Source organism: Mobula birostris, chromosome 16 (genome assembly GCF_030028105.1).
Source record: "Mobula birostris isolate sMobBir1 chromosome 16, sMobBir1.hap1, whole genome shotgun sequence".
NCBI classification, from domain to species: Eukaryota; Metazoa; Chordata; class Chondrichthyes; order Myliobatiformes; family Myliobatidae; genus Mobula; species Mobula birostris.
The window spans coordinates 76,572,655-76,595,240 of record NC_092385.1 but is presented as its reverse complement, the minus strand read 5'-3'; the positions used below and the strand labels follow the sequence as shown (position 1 = coordinate 76,595,240).

General features: G+C 42.2%; 1 protein-coding gene across 4 annotated transcripts in view; it reads right to left on the bottom strand.

The window, feature by feature from the left end:
* The window catches only part of LOC140211240 (interleukin-17 receptor C-like), a 102,354-nt gene that overhangs the window by 19,661 nt on the left and 60,107 nt on the right, over positions 1-22,586 (bottom strand). For all 4 annotated transcript variants that reach the window (XM_072280882.1, XM_072280883.1, XM_072280885.1 and 1 more), the window contains 3 exons: positions 11,611-11,656; positions 2,486-2,631; positions 723-773 (listed from right to left, as the gene is read on the bottom strand). In XM_072280882.1, the coding sequence (XP_072136983.1) occupies positions 723-773; positions 2,486-2,631; positions 11,611-11,656 (243 nt within the window). The remainder of the gene's footprint in view (positions 1-722; positions 774-2,485; positions 2,632-11,610; positions 11,657-22,586) is intronic.

Sequence of the window (22,586 nt, the reverse complement as noted above, 5' to 3'; positions counted from 1 at the left end):
TAAATGTAAGTAGTAAGATGTTTGACAAGGTCCATTGTGGGAGGCTCATCTATAACATTAAGATATATTGGATCAATAGTGAATTGGCTGTTTGAAAATCAGAATTGACTTGCCCATGGAAGACAGTGGTTGAAAGGACTTATCATTACTGGAGGTCTGAGACCAGTGGTGATCCACAGGGATCCATTATTGATGCCACCTGACCAGCTTAACTCTTCAGCATTTTCTGTTTGTTTCAGATTTCAACTGTCTTTTTAAAACTTTCAGTGCTGTAACTGAGCTCTGTAAAATGACTAGAATTAACTTCTCTAACATTTGCCAAAGAAGGTATTTGGTATGCTGTTCTAACAAAGAACAGTAGAAGCTAAATAGGGGAGAATATAGAACTTGATAAGATTAACAAAACAACAGATAGTTTTCAACAATATCTGCCATTGCAAGACTTTGCTTCCTTTCATTTACAGCCAGCTTTTAAACCATTTCATGAAAATATGAACCTAACAAGGGGAACAAAAATAAATCATATTAACTAAGAATTTATGCACCATAATCAATATTTCTAAGCACAAACAAATCATTTATGTGCGATTTACAATTCAGTGAATCGATTCAGAGAAACTTCCATGTCTGTATGACTCATTTCTTTAACAGACATCCTCATATCACCTTTAGTATGTTGCTGGTTAGGGTTAAGAAAATTTCAGATGAGCAAAGGCACTAACCTGAAGGCAATCCTGTGAAATGAAGTCTATTTGCTTCATCCATTGGTTAATCTTTATTAAATGTGAAAGAGAAATATGAATTAACAAGAACCAGAATGGCAAACCATACCAGCTCCCCAGTCTCCAACTCACAGACACACTCACACCATGCACTGGCCTTTTTCATCTTTTATTGCTGCTCTTTCACGTATTTATAAGACTGCTTGTTTTATTATAACAGTGCCGGTAACATTATGCAGTCTTACAGAAGCATGCACCTCACACTTTATGTTAACCTGCCAAACTACAGGTCAAGCCACTCAGGCACGTGTGCTGATTTTATTTTGTGACTGTATGTGACTAGATGTGCTGTGTGTGACTGCAAGTATTGTGTTTTGCACCCTGGCCCCAGAGGAGTGATGATTTGTTTAGCTCTACACATGTTGAACGACAAACTTGAACTTTAAATAATACTTTCAAATTAGCAAGTTGTTTATACATCAAAAATCTCATAATTGATCATTTCTTCCTCTTTTCTTTCATTGATTCTATATGGCCTGTAGATGGAGGGGGGAGAAGATGGTGGTGCGACGACAGCGCGCACGGCCACTTCGGTGATGAATATCTGTTATCTGTCAAGTAGGGGACCGTGCACAATCCTGATTTGATGGAGACGGACGTGAGAGCACAGCAGAACATCTGGAAAACTTCTGAAACGTCTGCTTTGCTACCGCTGCTACTGTGTGGCAACCGGAATCTCTGGAGCAGAAGGTCCCGAAGTCCTCGGCTTTGCGTGTTTCAGCGGCCGAGGTGAGGTCGGAGGCGCTTGGCAGAGGATGGCGCTTGGGAGGCTGTATTGGAGGGGCTGGTCGGAAGCTTGGAGTTTTCGGACGGATGGATTCAGGCTCGGCTGGGCTCGGCTACTTACAAGGCATCGGCAAGTTGACGGTACCTGGAGGTTTATGGCAGGGAGTTTCTCCCTTTTGCCGCCTGCTATCGGGGACTCGGGAGTCGATCGACTCGGGACTTTGAGACTTTTTTTTACCGTGCCTATGGTCGGTTCTTTATCAAATTATGGTATTGCTTTGCACTGCTGTAACTATATGTTATAATTATGTGGTTCTGTCAGTGTCAGTCTTTCGTCTGTCTTGTTTTCTGTGATATCACTCTGGAGAAACATTGTATCATTTCTTAATGCATGTATGCATTTCTAAATGACAATAAAAGAGGACTGAGTGTTCTCATAATCTAAGATATAGAGACAGATTGTTGTCTGCTAAAACAAACATTTTCCCACTAATGGGAAAGACTTACATGAATCAAAAATATGTTTTCTCATGATACCAGTGATTAAATTCTGGGTTTTGATGCAGCACACAGTTTCAATAACCCTGTTAGCATTACTGATACATGATGACACAATCGACCAATATACTGCAATACACCAGAAAAGAATAACTATCTACCAGTTTTTCAAATGAATTTTTGACTTTGATTGGGTGTTTGCCTTTGAGAGGTTGATTCTGATTAGTCTGCCTTCTGGAGGTAACATACAAGTTTAGGACAGTCTGTGCCTGTAAGAATGTTGAGTTTCTGAAATGCAGGCCCCATTGTCTGCCTAATGACCACTTGATAACTGCTATGGGTTGACACAATGTCTTCTGTTTCCTATGATGTAACAACTGCCTGATTTTTGCTGATACCTTCAGGCTGATAAAGTCAGACTGCACCGAACTCAATCAAGCAAGTTTTGGGCAAGACTACCAGTTGCAAATTTAACTTACCTGCTGTATCTCCTGCAGGAAATGTTCACATTTGTTTCTTTTCTTAATGCAGATCGAAAAGTTCATTTGGTTTCTTACATGAAGTATGTTCACAGTAGCAATGTTCTGTTTAATTTTTGACTCCAATCTCCACAGAGGTAAGGAATCTGAAAATGATCAACAAAAATCAGATCTAGCTGTGCCCAAACATATTGTGATCGCTGTGTTTTCATGGTTACTGATCCCAGAAGTGGCTTTTGCTCCAGTCTCAATATAACATGGCTCCCTGATGCTACTGCTATCTCTAGATAGAGAGGTTTGGATATGTATATGGTTGAGAGGAGACGGAGGGCTATGGTCGAAGTACAGGCTGATGGGCAAGTAACTGGTTTGGATTAGATGGGACAAAGGGCCTGTTTCTGTGCTGTGGCCCTTTATGAGTCAAGTAGAAGCTAAAAATTGTGCTCTCTGTAGTTCCCCATTTTCTCATTGCACAGTATCAAAACATGTAAAAATATCCATTACAAAGAATTAGTGCTATCACAATGTGTCAGAAGCAATGACCGTATCTGTAGTTTGTATACATTTTGGGGGGGGGAACATTTTCATCCCCCCGACATCCCCTCTCCACCTATCAAGTTTCTCCCTCTACCTTAAAATAATTCAGGGATCCTGGTTCCTCCGAAGGCTGGGGAAGAGTTCCTAAGATTCATCACAATAAGAAAAAATCATCTCATCAATCTTAAATGACATCCCTTTTATGTTTAAGCAGCGATCTCCTTGTACTAGATTCTCCCAAAAGAAGAAACATTTTCTTATATTTACGCTGTCAAGGCCTCTCAAAATTTCAATTGTTCTCTCGTATTCATCTGAAGTCCAAAATCTAGTCTTTTAAGGAAATATTGTTCAGTCTACCTAGTCCACTTAGCAGTCCAGCAAATCATCTCCAAACATCTGATACTTTATAAACAAAACCAAAACTATCTGCAGCACTACAGATATGGTCTCAATAATGCACATCACAACTGAGTATAACCGCCCTAATTTTGTATTAAATTCCCTGAACAATACAATCATGACACGCTGTAGCTTTTGTAATCACTACTATAACTACCTTTTGTGAATCATGCTCTAGGATACCAAGTTAATTTCACCATTAAGACTTTGATGGTGAAGGCTTTGGTGACGTCAGCTGGAATGTCTTCCATGATGAGGATATCTCCGAGTTCATGGAAGGGGTCACAAGTTTCATCCAGCATTGCATCGAGGATGTTGTCCCCCAAAAATTGGTCCGGGTCTTTCCAGACCAGAAAGCCTGGATCAACAAGTTGCGTGCGTGCAGCTCTCTTTGCGGGAGACAGGCGTTACGTTGCCGGTAACCATCAGGAAATGCAGCCACAATCTGCGCAAAGTTATCAAGGCAGCGAATGGACAATACAGGGACAAGATCCAGACACAACTCTCCACCAACAATGCACGCAGCTTATGGCAAGGTCTGCACACCATCGCAGATTTCAGAGCTAAGGCAGTGGTGCTGTCAACATCACTGCTTCTCTCCCAGATGAACTAAATTTTTTTTACGTTCGGTTCTATGTCGCCAGCACGGAGCCCCTGAGGAGAGCCGCTGATACGACCTGCACCTTGGTCATCTCTGAGGCTGAGGTACACGGGTGTTTCCAACGAGTGGACGGTCACAGGGCTGTGGGACCGGACGCCATCCCAGGTTGGGTACTCAGAGTGTGCCCAGCACAACTGGCAGGTGTGTTTACTGATATTTTTAATCTCTCCCTCTCCCAGTGTAGAGTGCCCTCCTGCTTCAAAACACCCACCATTGTTCCTGTACCTAAAAAGACCAAGGTAACATGTCTGAATGACTGGCTCAATAATAAGTAAATGGTTTGAGAGGCTGGTCAAGGACTACATCTGCAGCTTGCTACCACCCACACTGGACCCCCTACAATTCGCCTACTTACACAACCGATCGACAGATGATGCAATAGCCACAGCTCTACTCACCTTCCTTACACATCTGGAGAAGAAGGATGCTTATGTGAGAATGCTGTTCTTGGACTACAGTTCAGTATTCAACACCATAATTCCCTCCAGGCTGGACAAGAAGCTCAGAGACCTTGGCCTTTGCCCTGCCTTGTGTAGCTGGATCTTGGACTTCCTGTCAGATCGCTGGCAGGTGATAAAAGTGGGCTCCCTCACCTCTGCCCCCCGCCCCTCAACACAGGAGCCCTCCCCCCTGGGCTCTGTCCTGAGCCCCCTACTTTACTCTCTGTATTCCCATGACTGTGTCACCACCCACAGCTCCAATCTGCTAACTAAATTTGCTGATGACACAACACTGATTGGCCTAATCTCTAATAATAACGAGGCAGCCTACAGAGAGGAAGTCATCACTCTGACACAGTGGTGTCAAGAAAACAACCTTTCACTCAATGTCGCAAAAACAAAGGAGCTGGTTGTGGACTACAGAAGGAATGGAGACAGGCTAACCCCTATTGACATCAATGGATCTGGGGTTGAGAGGGTGAACAGCTTTAAGTTCCTCAGCATAAACATCACCGAGGATCTCACGTGGTCAGTACATACCGGCTGTGTGGTGAAAAAGGCACAACAGTGCTTCTTTCACCTCAGATGGTTGAAGAAGTTTGGTATGGGCCCCTAAATCCTAAGAACTTTCTACAGGGGCACAGTTGAGAGCATCCTGACTGGCCGCATCACTGCCTGGTATGGGAACTGTACTTCCCTCAATCGCAGGGCTCTGCAGAGAGTGGTGCGGACAGCCCAGCACATCTGTAAATGTGAATTTCCCACTATTCAGGACACTTACAAAGACAGGTGTGTAAAAAGGGCCCGAAGGATCATTGGGGACCTGAGTCACCCCAACCACAAACTGTTCCAGCTGCTATCATCTGGGAAACGGTGCTGCAGCATAAAAGCCAGGACCAACAGGCTTGGGACAGCTTCTTCCACCAGGCTATCAGATTGATTAATTCATGCTGATACAATTGTATTTCTATGTTATATTGACTGCCCTGTTGTACCTACTATATATTATAATTTACTATAAATTGCATTGTACATTTAGACGGAGACAAAACGTAAAGATTACTCATGTATATGACGGATTTAAGTAATAAAGTCAATTCATGCTTCTTCAGTTTTTTTTTTAACCAAAACTGGCAGTTTCAAACTTAATTGTCATTTACTAGACCTTTGTCTATTCCCTTAACCTCTCCATATTCGTGTGCAGCCTCTTTATTCCTCCTTTATAATTTTCTTTCCTGCCTGTCATTGTTTCACCAGCAACTAAAGTAACCATTAGTTTCATGCCTTCATCCAAGTTATTTACGTAAGATGTAGTAAGCTGAGGAACTGGTCCCTCTGGCATACTATGGTAGCCTAAAGAGATATCCTGTTTATGAAAAATGAAAGGTGACTTGATTGCAGTTCTGGCACTGGTGCCAAAGGGTAATTCCTTCCTCAAGCTTGGGAGCTGAGGTGTTTGCCTGCATTCTCCAGGTACGTGTCACCAGAGAGCATTTCATTATGAATCTTGCCCTGGCCTTGAGCCAATCAACTGCCTCATCATGACATCAGGACTACAGAATGCTTTGTCCATTCCCCAGGCCAACACCATCACAATAAGAGAAGAATTCTCAGCTGCATCTAGCCAATCGGAGCCCTGCTATAGCAGAAGGTGTCAGCCACAGCAGGTGGCACCGGGATGCAGAATCACACTTGGGTTCTTGCAGAGTTCTTTTACCTTCTGAATGATGTGACTACTTTTTCGACTAAAACGGAATTACAACAAGTTAGAATAATAAATCATTTTTGGAATGAAATCAAAGACAGCAATTAGTGTCTAACTTCCTTTCCTAGATGCGCTGATGAAGAGAAATGCAGATGGAAGTTTGGAAACATCGGTTTACTGGAAGGGAATAAAAATGGACTGAATTCTCAATTATCACAGCAATCACCTCAACTGCCACAAATGAAGTTCCATCCCAACACTATTCACTGCAGTAGCACAGAACTCAAGAAGAATTTAAAAAATGACCTTTCCAAAGTATTCACACGCAATGGCTATCCAAAAAACTTCATTAGAAGGTGTCTCATCCAGCAAAACAACCTACTGAACAGACAAGGAAGAGGCTAACCCTACCGTACATCAGAAATAATTCCGAAATGATGGCGAGACTGCTCCAACCACACAGAATAATGCTAGCTCATAAACCTAGCATAACCATTAGAACACTTGTCTCAAGACCCAAAGACGCACCAGCCCACATAGACTACACAAACATTAGCTAGTGATCCTCTGTCACTCATCTCAGTAAGTGAAGACCAAGGAGCACACAAGTCATCTGAGAATTCCGGCATCAAGAGAATTCATAGAAGCTTGGTTCTCAGCAGAAGAGAATATTAACAATCTTTTTGAACTTGACACAATTTATGAACCTGTGCATCTGTGGGATCGGAGCTGAGGGATGAGCCTTGGACACTTGAGCAAACCAACACTTACAATGACTGGTAACCATGTATACAGGCCAGTGGAGATAACTCAGTCACCTGGTTGGCTGGGACACAGTGGAGGCTAGCAGCCAGCAGACAGCCAACCAATCATAACAATGAGTCAGGTCAATATAGATGCAAGCAGTCTGCAAAAAACAGCACTCAATCATGCACTGATGATGTCACCTCGACTGGTGAAGAAACGTTTGCGATCTAATCTCCAACTTGGCGAACAGCCCTACAAGCAAACAGCCAACCCAAAATGCTGATCTTCTCTTTCATTTCAAGCAATTAGTGTATTTATTTATAAGGAGTCAGTGTGGATCAAACTGTGCTTATTTATCCAGAGATATAGCATGGAATAGGCCATTCTGCCCTTCCAGCTGCATTGTCAGCAACCCCCAATCACATCCACCTACCTTCATCACAGCACAATTTATAATGGCCAATTAACCTACTGACCAGTATGTCTTTGGACTGTGGGAAGAAACTGGATCACCTGGAGAAGACCCACATATTGCACAGGGAACACATACAGGATCCTTACAGAGGATGCTGGCATTGAACTCCAAGCCCTGCCACCCAGAACTGTAATAGTGTCACACTACCATGGCTGCCAAACCAAATGTCATACATTTAATGGACTCATCTTGTGGTTGAGGTCAGGAAGCCATGTTTCACTGGGAGACATTACAATGCAGTTTTAGACCTGTTTGCAGGCAGCTCGGACGCCTTTCAAGATCCAAAGATTGTGTCCCAAACTATCTTTCTCTCTAGCATTTAGATGCGGAAGATACTACTTCCAAGATGTGTGGCTGTTGGCAGCCTCTATTACTGGAGTTGTTGCTATGTGTATGACTGGTCACTCAAAGTGAGGGAGGGACCTCTAGGGAAGAAGCAAATAAATGTTTACGTGTTTAAAGAATCTTCAGAGACCCCACTTCCTACTTGGAGCTCAGCGATGAACAATGCATTTGCAAGTTTAGTTTCTGGAAGACTGTCATCACTGAGATGTACAACATTCCATAGAAAGAACTTTGGCTGGGCTCATCCCCACTCTGCACTCTTTGTGGAGGGCAAGATCACTTTGACTCTGAACTACAATGCCACAGAATCATGGCAGTGTGCCTGTAGTAGACCTCTGCTCTGGTGGCCAATCTGCTGCTCATCACCACATGAGAAAGGTCACTTAGGTACAATTAGGTACACTTAGGGTTGGCAAAGACGTGACTTCACCTGAATTGATATCAAAAAGGAAAAGGTAACATCTTAGGCACAGGAATGTAGGAAAGATTTCCATTCCTTCAACGTTCGTGTCATTGCAAATCATGAAGAATTTCAAGTTCAAATTTAATTATCATTCAACCACATATAAATATAGCAAAATGGAATAGCATTCCTGTGGGCCCAAAGTGCACAACATATTACCAAGACCACATCACACATAGCTCAAATAGCACATATGGTTAAAATTTCAGGAAAACATACAGTCACAAAGAAAAAAATAGCCCATGTCTGAGTGAAATGACTAGATTTACGGCAGGTTGTCCTAATACAGCTCGTTCTTTCACCAAGCAAACATAAGAAGGCAGCACGGAGTGAATACTGGAGGACAGCACTGAAAGGAGTCCTCACTACAACTGAGGCAAAACAGCTTCTCCATCATCGGTCTTGTCAATGAACCAGTGAACGGGACTTGCAGTATTCTATGTTACCAATGTCCAACAAGGTCCTGCAATCACAGCAAGATTGTCCAAGATGTTCACTCACACCACACACCGTTTCGGCATGACAACAGTACACAAAAGGTCCAGGTGACAACACAACAACAGTACACAATATGTCCAGCCGCATCGCTATCCAACAACTCGCTGAGGGAATAGTTTTACAGTATTTAGCAGAGATTTGTAATGATACGAAAAGATGTACAGGACGATCAAATGCACCTTTGGTTGGTCCCAGATGGCATCAGAGCATATGTCATCTTATTTGATGGCAAATGACTGGAGGGTTGGATCCTTGGGGTAAGAAGAGCTGTCCTTCACTACATTCATCAGTCGAGCACAGATGCAGGAGACACCAAAGTACCAAGATCATGGTGGAAAATGCATTAGATCTGCTCAAGATGAAGTTTCATTGACTGCATCATTCCAGGAGCACACACAGCCCATACTAAGCACATGGAGTTATTATGTTCTGCATTCTGTACCCAGTATCAGGGGAGGAGAGCCAGGCAACCGGGAGTCCATGGCTATCTGGACAACAGTGCGAGCAAGGATCAGAGACATTAGCAAAATACTCCTGATCATCTCCCAGCTGAGCAGAAGAGTCAGATATTTTACAGGCAAATACAAAGTTAGCGTTCACTTCAAGAGGACTAGAATATAAATGCAAGGATGAGCTGCTGAGGCATTGGTCAGTCCACATTTGGAATATTGTGAACAGCTTTGAGTCCTGTATCTAAGAAAGGATGTGCTGGTACTGGAGAGGGTCCAGCGAGGGTTTACTAGAATAATCCTGGGAAAGAAAGGGTTAATGTATGAGAAGATTTTGATTGTTCTGGGCCTGTACTCACAGGAGTTTAGAAAAATGAGGGAGGAATCTCTTTGAATCCTATCAAATTTTGAAATGCCAAGGAAAAGTAGCTATGGAGAGGATGTTTCCAGTAATGGGAGAGTCTCAAACAGGAGGACACGGTCTCAGAGTACAAGGACATCCCTTTCGGTCAGATGAGGAAGAACTATTTTAGGCAGAGGGTGGTGAATCTGGAATTCACTGGTGCAGATAACAATGGAGACCAAGTCATTGGGTATATTTAAATTGAAAGTTGATTAGTAATGCTGTCAAAGATTACGGGAAGAACACAGGAGAATGAGGTTGAGAGGGATAATAAAGCAGGCACGGTGAAATGGTGGAGCAAACTCGATGGGCTGAGTAGTGTAATTCTGTTCTCATGTGTTATGGTCATAACGTGAGGACATCTCAAAAGAGACAACTTTTTCAGAAGGAGTTCGTGGAATCACTTTCTTCAGTGTAAACTTGGTGACATTCTTAACACAACAGTACATCACCCTGTATTGACAAATATATGGAAGAGGACAGAAGATGCATGAAATTCCCTTGCACAATGCTTTACATGTCACATAGTACTGTTTTAAAAGAGGAGAGAATAGAAACATAGAAAACGGACAGCACAATACAGGCCCTTCAGCCCACAAAGCTGTGCCAAACATGTCCTTACCTGAGAACTACCTAGGGTTACCCATAGCCCTGTATTCTTCTAAACTCCATGTACCTATCCAAGAGTCTCTTAAAAGACCCTCTTGTTTCCGCCTCCACCACCCCGCTGGCAGCCCATTCCACGCACTCACCACTCTCTGCGTAAAAGACTTACCCCTGACATCTCCTCTGTACCTACTTCCAAACCTGTACCTGATTCCTTGATCCTAGTAATTTAAGGGGCTTGCAACAAAATCTCTACTTTCTAGTGAGTAACATCTTGCTTAAACAAGTCTGTGCAAAATGCCCAATCCTCAGGATCACTCTGCAGCTCCAAATATACTGCTGCTCCATTTACGCTGCAGCTCTATATCAATGGCAGCCAGTCAGCACTCTACCCAAATGTCCAAACTTCTCTGCACTTTCTTCTCCAAACAACCTCCCTATTAAGCTGCAGTTTTGTTCCATCTGCTTACCTGTTTTATACTCTTCCATCATTGCTTGTAATCTCTGGACCATGTCTCCCCGTTGCCAATGCTTTCCTATCTCTATTTGTTGTCCATTTCCTTCATTTTAGTTTCTTCTTAAGCCCATCACCCCCACTGTGGCATAGGCCTCCGACAGCAGTTCGTCAGAATCATCTCTTCTGGGTTGATAGAACAATCATCAAACCTGTGGCTTCTGTTGTTACCACACAACCTCATATGTCTTCTCAGTGAAGATCCTTCCTCTCCCAGGAACAAGTTGTTTGGAGTTTCTGCAGCTCCGGGGTTTTATGGGATGGGGTTGCTAGCCCCTTTTACAGCCAGGCTTGTGACCCCCATGCAGAAGTCACTCTCTCTCCAACTACCCTTTATTAGCATTCTCCCTATTGATGCCATCCGTATGTTCAACTTTATGATGTATTCAGTTACATTCCCAAATCCTCCCCTTTCAACAGTATTCTTTATTGCTGTTGCTCTACCTCTCTCCTCGGAGTTCCTCAATAGCCAGCAGGAAAAGTCAAACTGCAGCTATTTTTAAAAAGGGCCGGTTTTGAAATTGCAAATTAATAAGGAAAATGAGTGGAACTAAATAGAGACAAGAACAATAATGAAAAGAATTTGAAGTGGTGTGTACAAACAAAAGTGAAAGTAAAGAGTATACACAAAACAAAATCCAACAAGGAAGAGTGAATGATTAAAAAAAAGGATTTTGAAATCATTAAAACACAGTGAAGGAAAATCAACCCAGAAATTCAAAGATCTAAAAAGAAACAAGATGACATATTAGTTCACTGCTTTGAGTCTCAATGGTTCAGTAGCATCAGGGTGTATACTTAATCTCAGCCAACATCTTTCATGTTCTAAACTGTAATATTTAATATGTCTTCAAAAACACAAATGAATGACAATGATACTCACCACTGCCAAAAGGGCAACTGAGATTGACATGATTCCCAGAGAGAACCTAAGTTAGAAAAAAACTATTTTAGAAGGGAAAAAGTCAATTTAAAAACACATTTGTCAAAAATTACTGAGTTGTGACTTCTCTCTAATGGCCTTTAAAGTATTATATATCAAGTATTTAGTTTCATTACTTATTTACAAAGTCCCTTGGGGTTTCAAAGATCAGGTACACCCTGATGCATTTTGTTCTTTCTATGGCAACCAAGATGATAAACAAACACTGGTTCAAGGGAGTAGCTTGTACATCTATTTAAAATTGTATAATACACAACTAAGACAGTAATAAGATGCATCTTGTATAAAAATTTACTCACTACCAAATAGTAACCATATTCAGATTCCCCGTGTTGCAAAACAACCTCCCAAGGCACTTCCCAGGACAAAATATTGTGGCGAGCATTTGGTCCATAATGACAGACGAGGAAGATCATTAACTCAACAACTGTTTTATTGTGATAATCACAAAACAGACAGGGCACCATGACAGGGAGTGAACCCAAACAGTCTCATATAGACGGGGGAGGTGACTTCACAGACCAGGTTACAGTTAGGGTGACCCATAAATACACAAGCGAATAACTGTATAACTCAAGCTAAAATGTAACAATAAATAAACTGGAATTTCCCACTATTATCCCACAAAAGAATTTTAATACATAAACAATAAACAGTTCTATAGGGGCCAGTTATCGATTACGCCCCACGCCCTCCCTCCCACAGAGCATCACGCTATAGAACGAAGAACACAGCGCAGGATGGGCTCTTTGGCATAATATGCCTGTGCCAGACACAACACTAAATTAAACTCAATCTCTTTTAACTGTACATGATCCCTGTCCCTGCCCTCCACTCCCTGCATATTCAAGTATCTGTCTAACAGGCTCTGAGGTGCCTCTACTCTATCTGCTTCTACCACTACCCCGGCACATCCCACCGTGCTAAAAAAAACTTGCACAATACATCTTAGTTCAACTTTCCCTCACTCAGCTTAAATACATACCCAGTAGTATTTAACATTTCTACTCTGGGAAAAAAAGATTCTGTCTAACCTATCTACAATTCTCATAATTTTATAAACTTCTATCAGGATCCCTTTAGCCTCCAGCATCCAAGAGAAAACAATCTAAGTTGTCCAACCTCTCCTTATCAGTAGTATTCTGGTAAACCCCTTCTGCACCCTTTCGAAAACTTCCACATCCTTCCTATAATGTGGCAATCAGCATTGCACATCACGCTCAAGATGCAGCGTGCTCAGCTCAAAGTCAAGCTCATTTGTATACTCAGTGCCTCAACCAGTGAAGGCAAATACACTGTATGTCTCACACTTGCTCAGATGGAAGTCCATCTGCCATTTCTCCACCCGCATCTGTGACTGGCCTACTGTACATTCTGTGAGCAAATAAAATTGAAACTGAGTCATGTGCGCAGTTAGGGCGATCAAGAGCTCAGTCGAAGTGGTATGTCTTTAGAAACTTTTTAAATAGATAAAGAGGTGGATATATTCATGAGGAGAACTCCAGAGCTTGGGGCATGGAAAATCAGAATTTGAAGAGGTCACAATCATAGCACATTGTGGCCCAGAGGTGGTTGTAGCAAAAGGGAGAGGAGCAGGGCTTCCCAACCTTTCTCATGCCATTGAGCCTTACCGTCAACCTCAGAGTGGGAATCCCTGGAGGGGTAAGGGGGAACAGCTATAGAAGGATTTTAGACTAAGGATAATTTAACATGCTAGAATTGATAGATGACAGGGCAATGTGACCAGGCAACAGAGTACTGAAGAAGGTGCAGTATGAGCAGTGGTGTGGCCGGCAGAAATTTTTATATCCTCATGTTAATGAAGAGACTGATCTGGAGAGTATTGCAATGGTCAGATCCAGCAATAACACAGGGACATTTCAGGTGCAGATGAGCTGAACCAGAAGTGGAGTCTATATGTTCATCCTCTGTAATCACTTCAGTTATAAACTCATATGCTCTGCTTTCCACTTGTGTCCTTTATCATTGTCCGTCTACCTCCCTCCTCAGTTTCCCTTTGAAGAACATCAATAAAGTCTGTACTTTTTATATTTATATTATGAGGTTACTATTTGGATAAAGGAACATTGTATTTCCTGTTTACATTAGCTACACTTCCATATACTTTGCAATAATTATCAGTGTTGGGTCACCTAGCCCATGCACATTAGTTAAATCCCATCAAATAGACTTAATCTGAAATGTAAATATTCAGTGCAATGGCAACTGAAATGTAAACACTAATAGCAAATAGAGGAAATAAAAGAGAAAATATTAGTGTTTCATGAATAATGCTAAAATTACTAGGAATAAATTTGAAACAGCTTGCTATCCTCACTGATTCTATTGTGCTAAATTATAGAATTGAATTGCATTGAAATGCGCTCTCTCTGCTTACTTTGTCCACACCAACAGTGATGCCTTCTATGTAAATCCATTTGCCTACATTAGGACCAGATCCTTCTCTGCCTTCCCCATCTAAGTACCAAACCAATGGCAAAAATACATCCCTAGATGAACACCACCATCTGTGTGAAGAACATAGCCTTCAAAGTTCTAATCTCTCTAGATCAGGACAAAATGATTCTGACTTTCTATCCTCTCCATGTCCCTCAATTTTATAAATCTCTCTAAAGTCACTCCTTAGCCTCCTAAGTTCCTGTGATTATAAACCCAGTGTATCTAACCATTCTTTATGATTCCAGCCCTCTATTCCAGGCAACATCTCCATGAACCCCTCTGCATTCTCTTTAATGCTACCATTGCAATGTGGTGACCAGAGCTGTACAAAATATATCAAGTGTTTTATGCAGCTGCAACATGACATCCCAATTTTCATACTCAATGTTTTGGACTATGGAGGCAAGCATATCAAACACCTTCTTCAGTACCCTGTCTCTTAAGCACCGTGCCTTTTACAAAAAACTGTTTTACTGTAAATTGAATCGTCAGAGTACCGCACCTCATCCGCTTTTCCATTCTGCCCCACTTTGTAGCTAATCTGCATCCCACTTTATCCTTTTTCAATATCTATGATTTCACCAACATCTATGTGATCTGTAAATTAACTGAACATACCAATTCTTATCCAACTCACTCATATTGGTAAATTGGTTTATTATTGTCAAATGTACCAAGGTACAATAAAACCATATCTTGTATACTATCCACACAGATCAATCAATTACAATAGCACACTAAGGCAGCAGAAAAGTAGATCAATAACAGAGAGCAGAATAAAGAGTTGTATTAGAAAGAAAGTGCAGTGCAGACCGGCAGTGAGGTGGAGGGTCATAGAGTAGTTTGTGAAGTCAAGCGTCCATCTCACCAAACTATAAGGAACCATTCAATACTTTTATAACGGCAGGATAGAAATTGTTCTTGAGGCTGGTGGTACATGTTTTTAGGCTTTTGTATCCTTTGCCCAGTGAGAGGGTGAAGAAGAGGGAATGCCCAGGGTGGATGGGGTACTGGATGATGCTGCTGCTTTCCTGGTGCAGTGGGAAGAGCAGACAGAGTCCATGGACGGTGGATGTGTCTCTTCCTGCACTCTCTTGTGGTCAAGAGCAAAGCAGTTGCCATACCAAGCTGTTACACGTCGAAGACAGATTTCTTTCTATGGTGCATTGGTAACAATTGGTGAGCATCAAAGGGGCCATGCCAAATGTCTTTATCCTCCTGAGGAATTAGAGGTGCTGCTGAATTTTCTTAGCCATGGCATCTAAGTGTTGGACTGGGACAGGGTATGGGTGGTGTTCACTCCCTGGACCTTGAAACTCAATTGTCTCAACCTATTAATGTCAACAGGAGTATGTTCATTGCCCTCCCTTCCTGAAGTCAATGACCAGCTCTTTTGTTTTCCTGACATGGATGGAAAGGTTGTTGTCTTGGCACCATGTCACTAGGCTTTGTATCTCTTTTCTGGACTCTAACTCATGATTATTTGATATACAGCCCATACAAACTTGTAGATGGAGTTTGGGCAAAATTTGGCCACATAGTTGTGTTTGTACAGGGAGTAGAGTAGGGGGCTGAGGACACAGACCTGTGGGAAGCCAGTGTTGAGTATAATTTTGGTGAAGGTGTTGCTGTTGATCCTTACTGATCGGGGTCTGTAGGCCAGGAAGTCAAGGATCTTGTTCCAAAGGGCAGGGTTGAGTCCCAAGTTTAGGAGTTTGGTAATGAGTTTGCTTGGAATTAAAATATTGGAGGTGGAGCTGTAGTCAATAAACAATAGTCTAATGTAGGTGCCTTTACTGTCCGGATGCCTCAGATATGAGATGGTGTCAGCCAGAGACCTGTTTTAGTGATGGGTGTATTGCATTGGATTGAATTGTCTGGGAGGCTGGAGTTAATGTACACCATGACCAGTGTCTTGAAGCACTTCCTGATGGTGGATGTCAGAGCTTTATGAACAAGCCTCAGCACTGATCCCTGCAATACACCAATGTTATGGAGTTTACTTTGAACTTTGTATTTTCACTTCCAGCTGCAAAAACACACATGCACTATTATCCTCTGCCTCCTAACACCAAGCCAATTGTTGATCTAGATTTCCAGCATACCTGCAATACCCCATGCTTTAACCTTCTAGACTAGCCTACCAAGCAGAACCTTGTCAAAAACTGAAAGTGAAATCCATTTAAACCATGTCTACCACTCTGGCTTCAACATTTTTTAGCTGCCTTATCAGAAAACTCAATCAGATTTGTGAGACATGATCTCCTTTGCACAAAACTATGCTGACTCCTCCTAAACAATCCTGATGTTTTAAATCAACCCTAGATGTATTCCCTCAGAACCTTCTCCAACTTCTCTGTCACTGATGTAGAGCTCAATGGTCCATAGTTTTCATGATTATAGTTCTTGTCCTTTCAGAATAGCTATCTTCCATTCTTCAGGCATTTCACCCAAGCCTAACGAAGATGCAAAAATCTCCTTCAGAGATCTAACAATCTCTTACTTTCTCCCCACTGACATCAACTAACCTAAAAGAACCATAAGACTACCTTGGACCATCTCTTTCAATCTTGCACTGGTTGTTGTCTGTTGTATCCAATGAAGAGTCAAATTTGAGCAGTTCTGTTGTGTTTTCGTAGGTGGCTGCTGAGTCCAAGTTGCGAGCGACTCAGCCGTCCACAAGGACATGGAAACTGTGCTGGACCTGGAGGTGCAGCTGCTGCTTTTGCCTTCCTTCTTTATCGGGCAGTAATTAGCACTGCTTGGTATCTCTCCTCCAGGTTGCTGTGAGCAGTCCTTCCCAAGGCTTGCCACCCACTCCAGTCTTCCGTACTCTGTTCCATTTTGGGTCAAGCCCAGCATGTGCAACGTTAGCTTTTACACAGTCTTTGAACCTCTTACAGGGCCTGCCTTGATTTCTCGTGCTCAGCTGCTTGGGGATTCAGGCATGCTTCACACATGTGACATGCTCTGTCCACCAAAGCTGTGCATTTACATTCATGGTCTCAGCACTCATGGTCCCTGCCCTGTCGAGGACTTCTAGGTTTGTGACTCAGTCCTGCCAACAGACGCCAGGCTTTGACCTCAGACTACGCACATGGAATCTATTTAGCATTTTGAGATGCCTTCTGTGTATGGTCCAGGTTGCACAACCATAATAGAGATTGCTGAGGACAACAGCTTCGTATCCCTTTAGTTTTGTGGACAGGCAGATGTTGTACTGGTTCAACACATGTGAACACGGTCAACCAGGGCTCTGGCTGTCCTTGCAAATCCTGGGTCTGATTTCTCTGTCCTGTGAGCCATCACTGCAAATGACATTGCCGAGATACTGGAACTCTTCCACCGTTCTCAGTATTGTTCTCTTGATAGTGGTAGATGGGGGGGTGGAAGCAGCTGATCCAAGAGCAGGTTGAAATAGGACTTCTGTCTTGCTTAGGCTGATGTTAAGACCAAAGAGACGCAAGGTTTCACCAAATTTGTTGACAATTAGCTGAAGGGCAAACTCAGCATGAGTCATCAGAGCACAGTTGTCAGCACACAGGGCTACAAGAATGAGTTTTTTGACAATCTTTGTTCTGGCACTCTCATGATAAATGTTGAAGAGGAATCCATCAAGTCTGTGTTTGAGGCCTTCGATTGCATGGTTCAGCACATATGTGAAGAACAAGTTGAATGTCACAGAGGCCAGCACATACCCTTGCTTCACTCAGTTTGAAATATTAAATGGTTGTAAAGTGTCACTGTTTGAGAGGACTTGGCCGGTCATATTGTCAAGAAAAAGGCAGATGAGGTTGACGAACTGTGTGGGCATCCCGGTGTTGACAGGATTGTCCAGTGTGCCTTTCTATATGCCTTATCAAATGCTTCAATCAATCTTGCACTAGGGTCATTTATTTTGTTGTTCAATTTGCACATGGAGATGCTGTGTAAGCTTTGTATAATCTACGTTGTTAATCAATGAACAGCAGTCTGACATAGGTGGAGAAGCCCAGTGGACAGTCAAAGAGATGGCACCTGCTGTAGATGTATTGTTGTGAAGGCAGTTGCAGAAGGTCCAGGTGCTTGCTTAGGCAGGTGTTGATTCTGGCCTCTCAAAGCACTTCATCACAGTAGATGTGAGTGCAACTGGGTGAAAGTTGTTGAGGCAGCTCTCCCTGTTCCTTTCAGGCTCTGGTATATTATTGTTACCCTTCTGATGCAGATGGGAATCTCTGACTGCAGCAGTGAAAGACTGAAGATGTTCTTGAACACTCTTACCAGTTGGTTGGCCCAGGATAGATCTTCAATGAAAAATTAAAGCCTTTGCCCAATTTGGGCTATAAGCAAATTGACATTTGAATTATAACATAAGACAAAGAGGAGACATTGAACTTTTGGAAGATGCAAGGTTTAGAATTCAAGGTATGATGAAAGACAGAAGAAGAGGTGATGTAATGGAAGTTTACAAAACTGTTAATAATATACAGAAGGTAAATACAAAGATATTGGAATCACATAGTAAAAGAAATGAGGTCACTGGTTTAAACAAGCACAGCAGAGATATCTACTTCAAGGAGAAATTATTTTAAAATGAGATACTGATTCTCATATACACTAAGTGGCCACTTTACTAAGTATTCATGTACACCTGCCTGTTAATGCAAATATCTGATCAGCTATTCATGTGGCAGTAACTCAATGTGGAATAATTGTTGATGCCAAGCGGGGTCGTTTAAGAATCTCAGAAATTGCTGATCTCATGGGAATTTCATGCATAGCAGTTTCTAGACTTACAGAGAATGGTACAAAAAATAAGAAAAAAATCCAGTGAGTAGCAGTTGTGTGAGCAAATTTGTTTTGTTGATGTGAGAGGTCAGAGGAGAATGGCCAAACTGGAACAAGGCAACAGTAACTCAAATAACCGTACGTTACAACAGTGGTGTGCAGAAGAGCATCTCTGAGCACACATTAGAGTGGATGGGCTACAGCAGCAGAAGACCACAAACATACCCTGTAGGTAAAAACTATATTTTGGAGTAACTTATACGCTGTATGCCAAAATGGATCAAACAACTTTCCTCAGGCAGATTAAACTTGTAAAAAGTCATGTGTAGAAATTGGATTTCACCCTTTTACTGACGCGCTAAACCACTGCTTAATTTACTTGTAACACTCATTTTGTTTTCCTGTGGGTGGGGTAGTGATTAAAATATGGACGGGCTAAGTCCAAATCATTAACTCAGAAACATGAGTTTGAAACTCTCCATAGCAATCGAGGAATTTAACTTCTGGTAATTCATTAAACTTGAACTTCAATAAGAAAAGCTAATATTAACCATGAGACTACTAGATTGTTTTAAAGGCCTATCTTATTTCTTAATTCTCTCACGGTGGGTGGGGGGAGGGAGCAAGAAAATCTGCTATCTGTTTCTGGTCTAGTTGATACGTGACTCTAAACTGACCATTTTGATTGACCTTTTAATTAGGAATGGATGATAAATACTGGATTGTCCCCATCTCACAAATGAAGAAATAATTCAAAACAATTTTGTAAAGTTAAGGAAAGACACTTTAAAAAAACACATTATAATGGTTTGCAGCGTGCACACACACACACACACACACACACACACACACACACACACACACACAGAGGGGGTGATTGATAAGTTCGTGGCCTAAGGTAGACAGAGATGAATTATTAACTTCAAACTTTCTGCATTATCACTCAAAGAGTTGAACTGCACGTGCGTGTAACGAGAGTGTCTTGGACCTCCAGGTGGTCCACAGCAGGGGGGCGATTGATATGTTTGTGGCCTAAGGTAGAAGGAGGTGAGTTATACAGCTCTTGTTACATGCAGGTGCAGTTCAACTCTTTGAGTGAAAATGCAGAAAGTTTGAAGTTAATAACTCATCTCCTTCTACCTTAGGCCACGAACTTATCAATCACCCCTGCTGTGTACCACTTTTTGGAGGTCCAAGACGCCGACTCCTACAAAGAAGGGATCGGTATGCTCCACGACAGCTGGACTAAGTGTATAAATGTAGGAAAAATAAATGTGCTAGGTTTTCTAAAATTGACTCCTTCTAGCCTGGCCACAAACTTATCAATTACACCTCGTATAGTGGCCATCTATCTGGAGAAGGAAAGAGCTCTCAGATTCATACTGCTGGATATAAAGGTCCAAATGAATTAAATCAAAACAATGTTTCAACAAATATTCAGAATGTGCCTGGACCAGTTGGACCACACCCCAGAGTTCTGAAAGAGGTAGCTGAAGAGACTGTGGGGGCATTAGTAATGATCTTTCAAGAATCATTAGGTTCTGGAATGGTTCCAGATAACTGGAAAATTGCAAAATTCACTCTACTCTTCAAGAAGGCAGGGAGACAGAAATATAGAAACATAGAAAACCTACAGCACAATACAGGCTCTTTGGCCCACAAAGCTGTGCCGAACATGTCCTTACTTTAGAAATTACTTAGGGTTACCCATAGCCCTTTATTTTTCTAAGCTCCATGTACCTATCCAAAAGGATCTTAAAAGACCCTATCGTACCTGCCTCCACCACCGCCGCCCGCAGCCATTCACCACTCTCTGCGTAAAAAACTTACCCCTGATATCTCCTCTGTACCTACTTCCAAGCACCCTAAAATTGCCCTCCCATGCTAGCCATTCCAGCCCTGGGAAAAAGCCTCTGACTATCCACACAATCAGGACCAGTTCATCCACCCACAGAAAGGGAATTACGGGCCAGTTAGCCTGACTTCAGTGGTTGGAAAGATGCTGGAGTCCATTATTAAGGATTAAGTTTTGGGGTATTTGGAGGCATGTGATAAATAGGCCAAATTCAGCATGGTTTCCTTAAGGTAAAATCTTGCCTGATAAATTTGTTGGAAATATTATAGGAAATAACAGGCAAAGGAGAGTCAGTGGATGTTGTTTACTTTGATTTTCAGAAGGCCTTTGACAAGGTGCTGCACATGAGGCTGAGTGCTGATGGTATTACAGGAAACACACTAGCATGGATAGGAGATTGGGTGACAGGCAAGAGGCAGAGTAGCAATAAGGGGAGCCCATTCTGGTTGGCTGACAGTGACCAGTGGTGTTCCACATGGATTGGTGTTGAGATTACTTCTTTTCACGTTTTATGTCAATGATTTAGATGACGGAATTGATGGCTTTGTAGCCAAGTTGCATAAAAAAGGAATGCAGTCAGAGGGGCAGGTAGTATTGTGGAAGCCGGAAGTCTGCAAGAGGTAGACAGATTAAGTGAATGGGCAAAGAGGTAGCAGATGGAACATAGTGTAGGGAAGTATATAGTCGTGCCCTTTGGTAGGAAGAATACAAGTGCAGACTATTTTCTAAATGGACAGAAAATTCAAAATTCAGAGGTGCAAAGAAAGCAACTAGGGAATCCTTCTGCGGGATTCCCTAAGGGTTAATTTGCAGCTTGAGTTAGTGGTGAGGAAGACAAATGCATTGCTAGCATTAATTTCAAGAGGATTAGAACAGAAGAACAAGGATGTAATGCTGAGGCTTTATAAGGCATTGGTCAGACCACACATGGAATATTGTGAGCAGTTTTGGGCCCCTTATCTGAGAAAAGATGTGCTGGCATTGGAGAGGGCCCTGAGGAGGTTCACAAAGATAATTCTGGGAATGAAATGGTTAATATATAAGGAGTGTTTGGTAGCTCTGGGCCTCTTGTTGCTGTAATTCAGAAGAATAAGTGAGGGGGGGATCTCATTGAAACCTATTGAATATTGAAAGCCCCAGACAGATTAGATGTGGAGAGGATGTTTCCTATAGTGGAGGATTCTAGGACCAGAAGACACAGCCTCAGAAGAGTAGATTGTCTATCTAGAACAAAGATGAAGAGGAATTTCTTTAGCCAGAGGGTGGTGAATCTGTGGAATATATTGCCATGAATGGCTGTGGAGGTCAAGTCATTGAGTATATTTATAGCGGAGGTTGACAATGAGGGTGCCAATGGTTAAGGGGAGAATGGAGTTGAGGGGGATAAATAATCAATGATAAAGGGATAGTGATGTCCACTCCATGGGCTAAATGGCATCCTATGTCTTATGGTCTTCTAGCCTAACGTACTTTCCAGTTCCGTCATTGGAAGAGCCTGGTGGAGACATCAGGAGTATTGCTGCTTAGAAATAAAAAATCCCACAGCAAGGAGCAAAAATGTTTACAAGCTTGATAGATGTGTTATCTTGAGTAGCACAGCAATAGAAATGCCCATTTTTATGATCATTCATATTCAGACATACAATGTTAATCACATATTGAAAGGATCATTCCATGTTTTGCATCTTCTTTGTTTAGGCAGACTGCAAGGAACTGGCGCTGCACAAGTGAGGAACAACACCTCAGCCTCATGGAGAAGACAAACCTACAACTGATGGGCAACTCAACCCCCGAGCTAGTGTGATCCACAGTCTTCCCGAACAAACTGATAAGA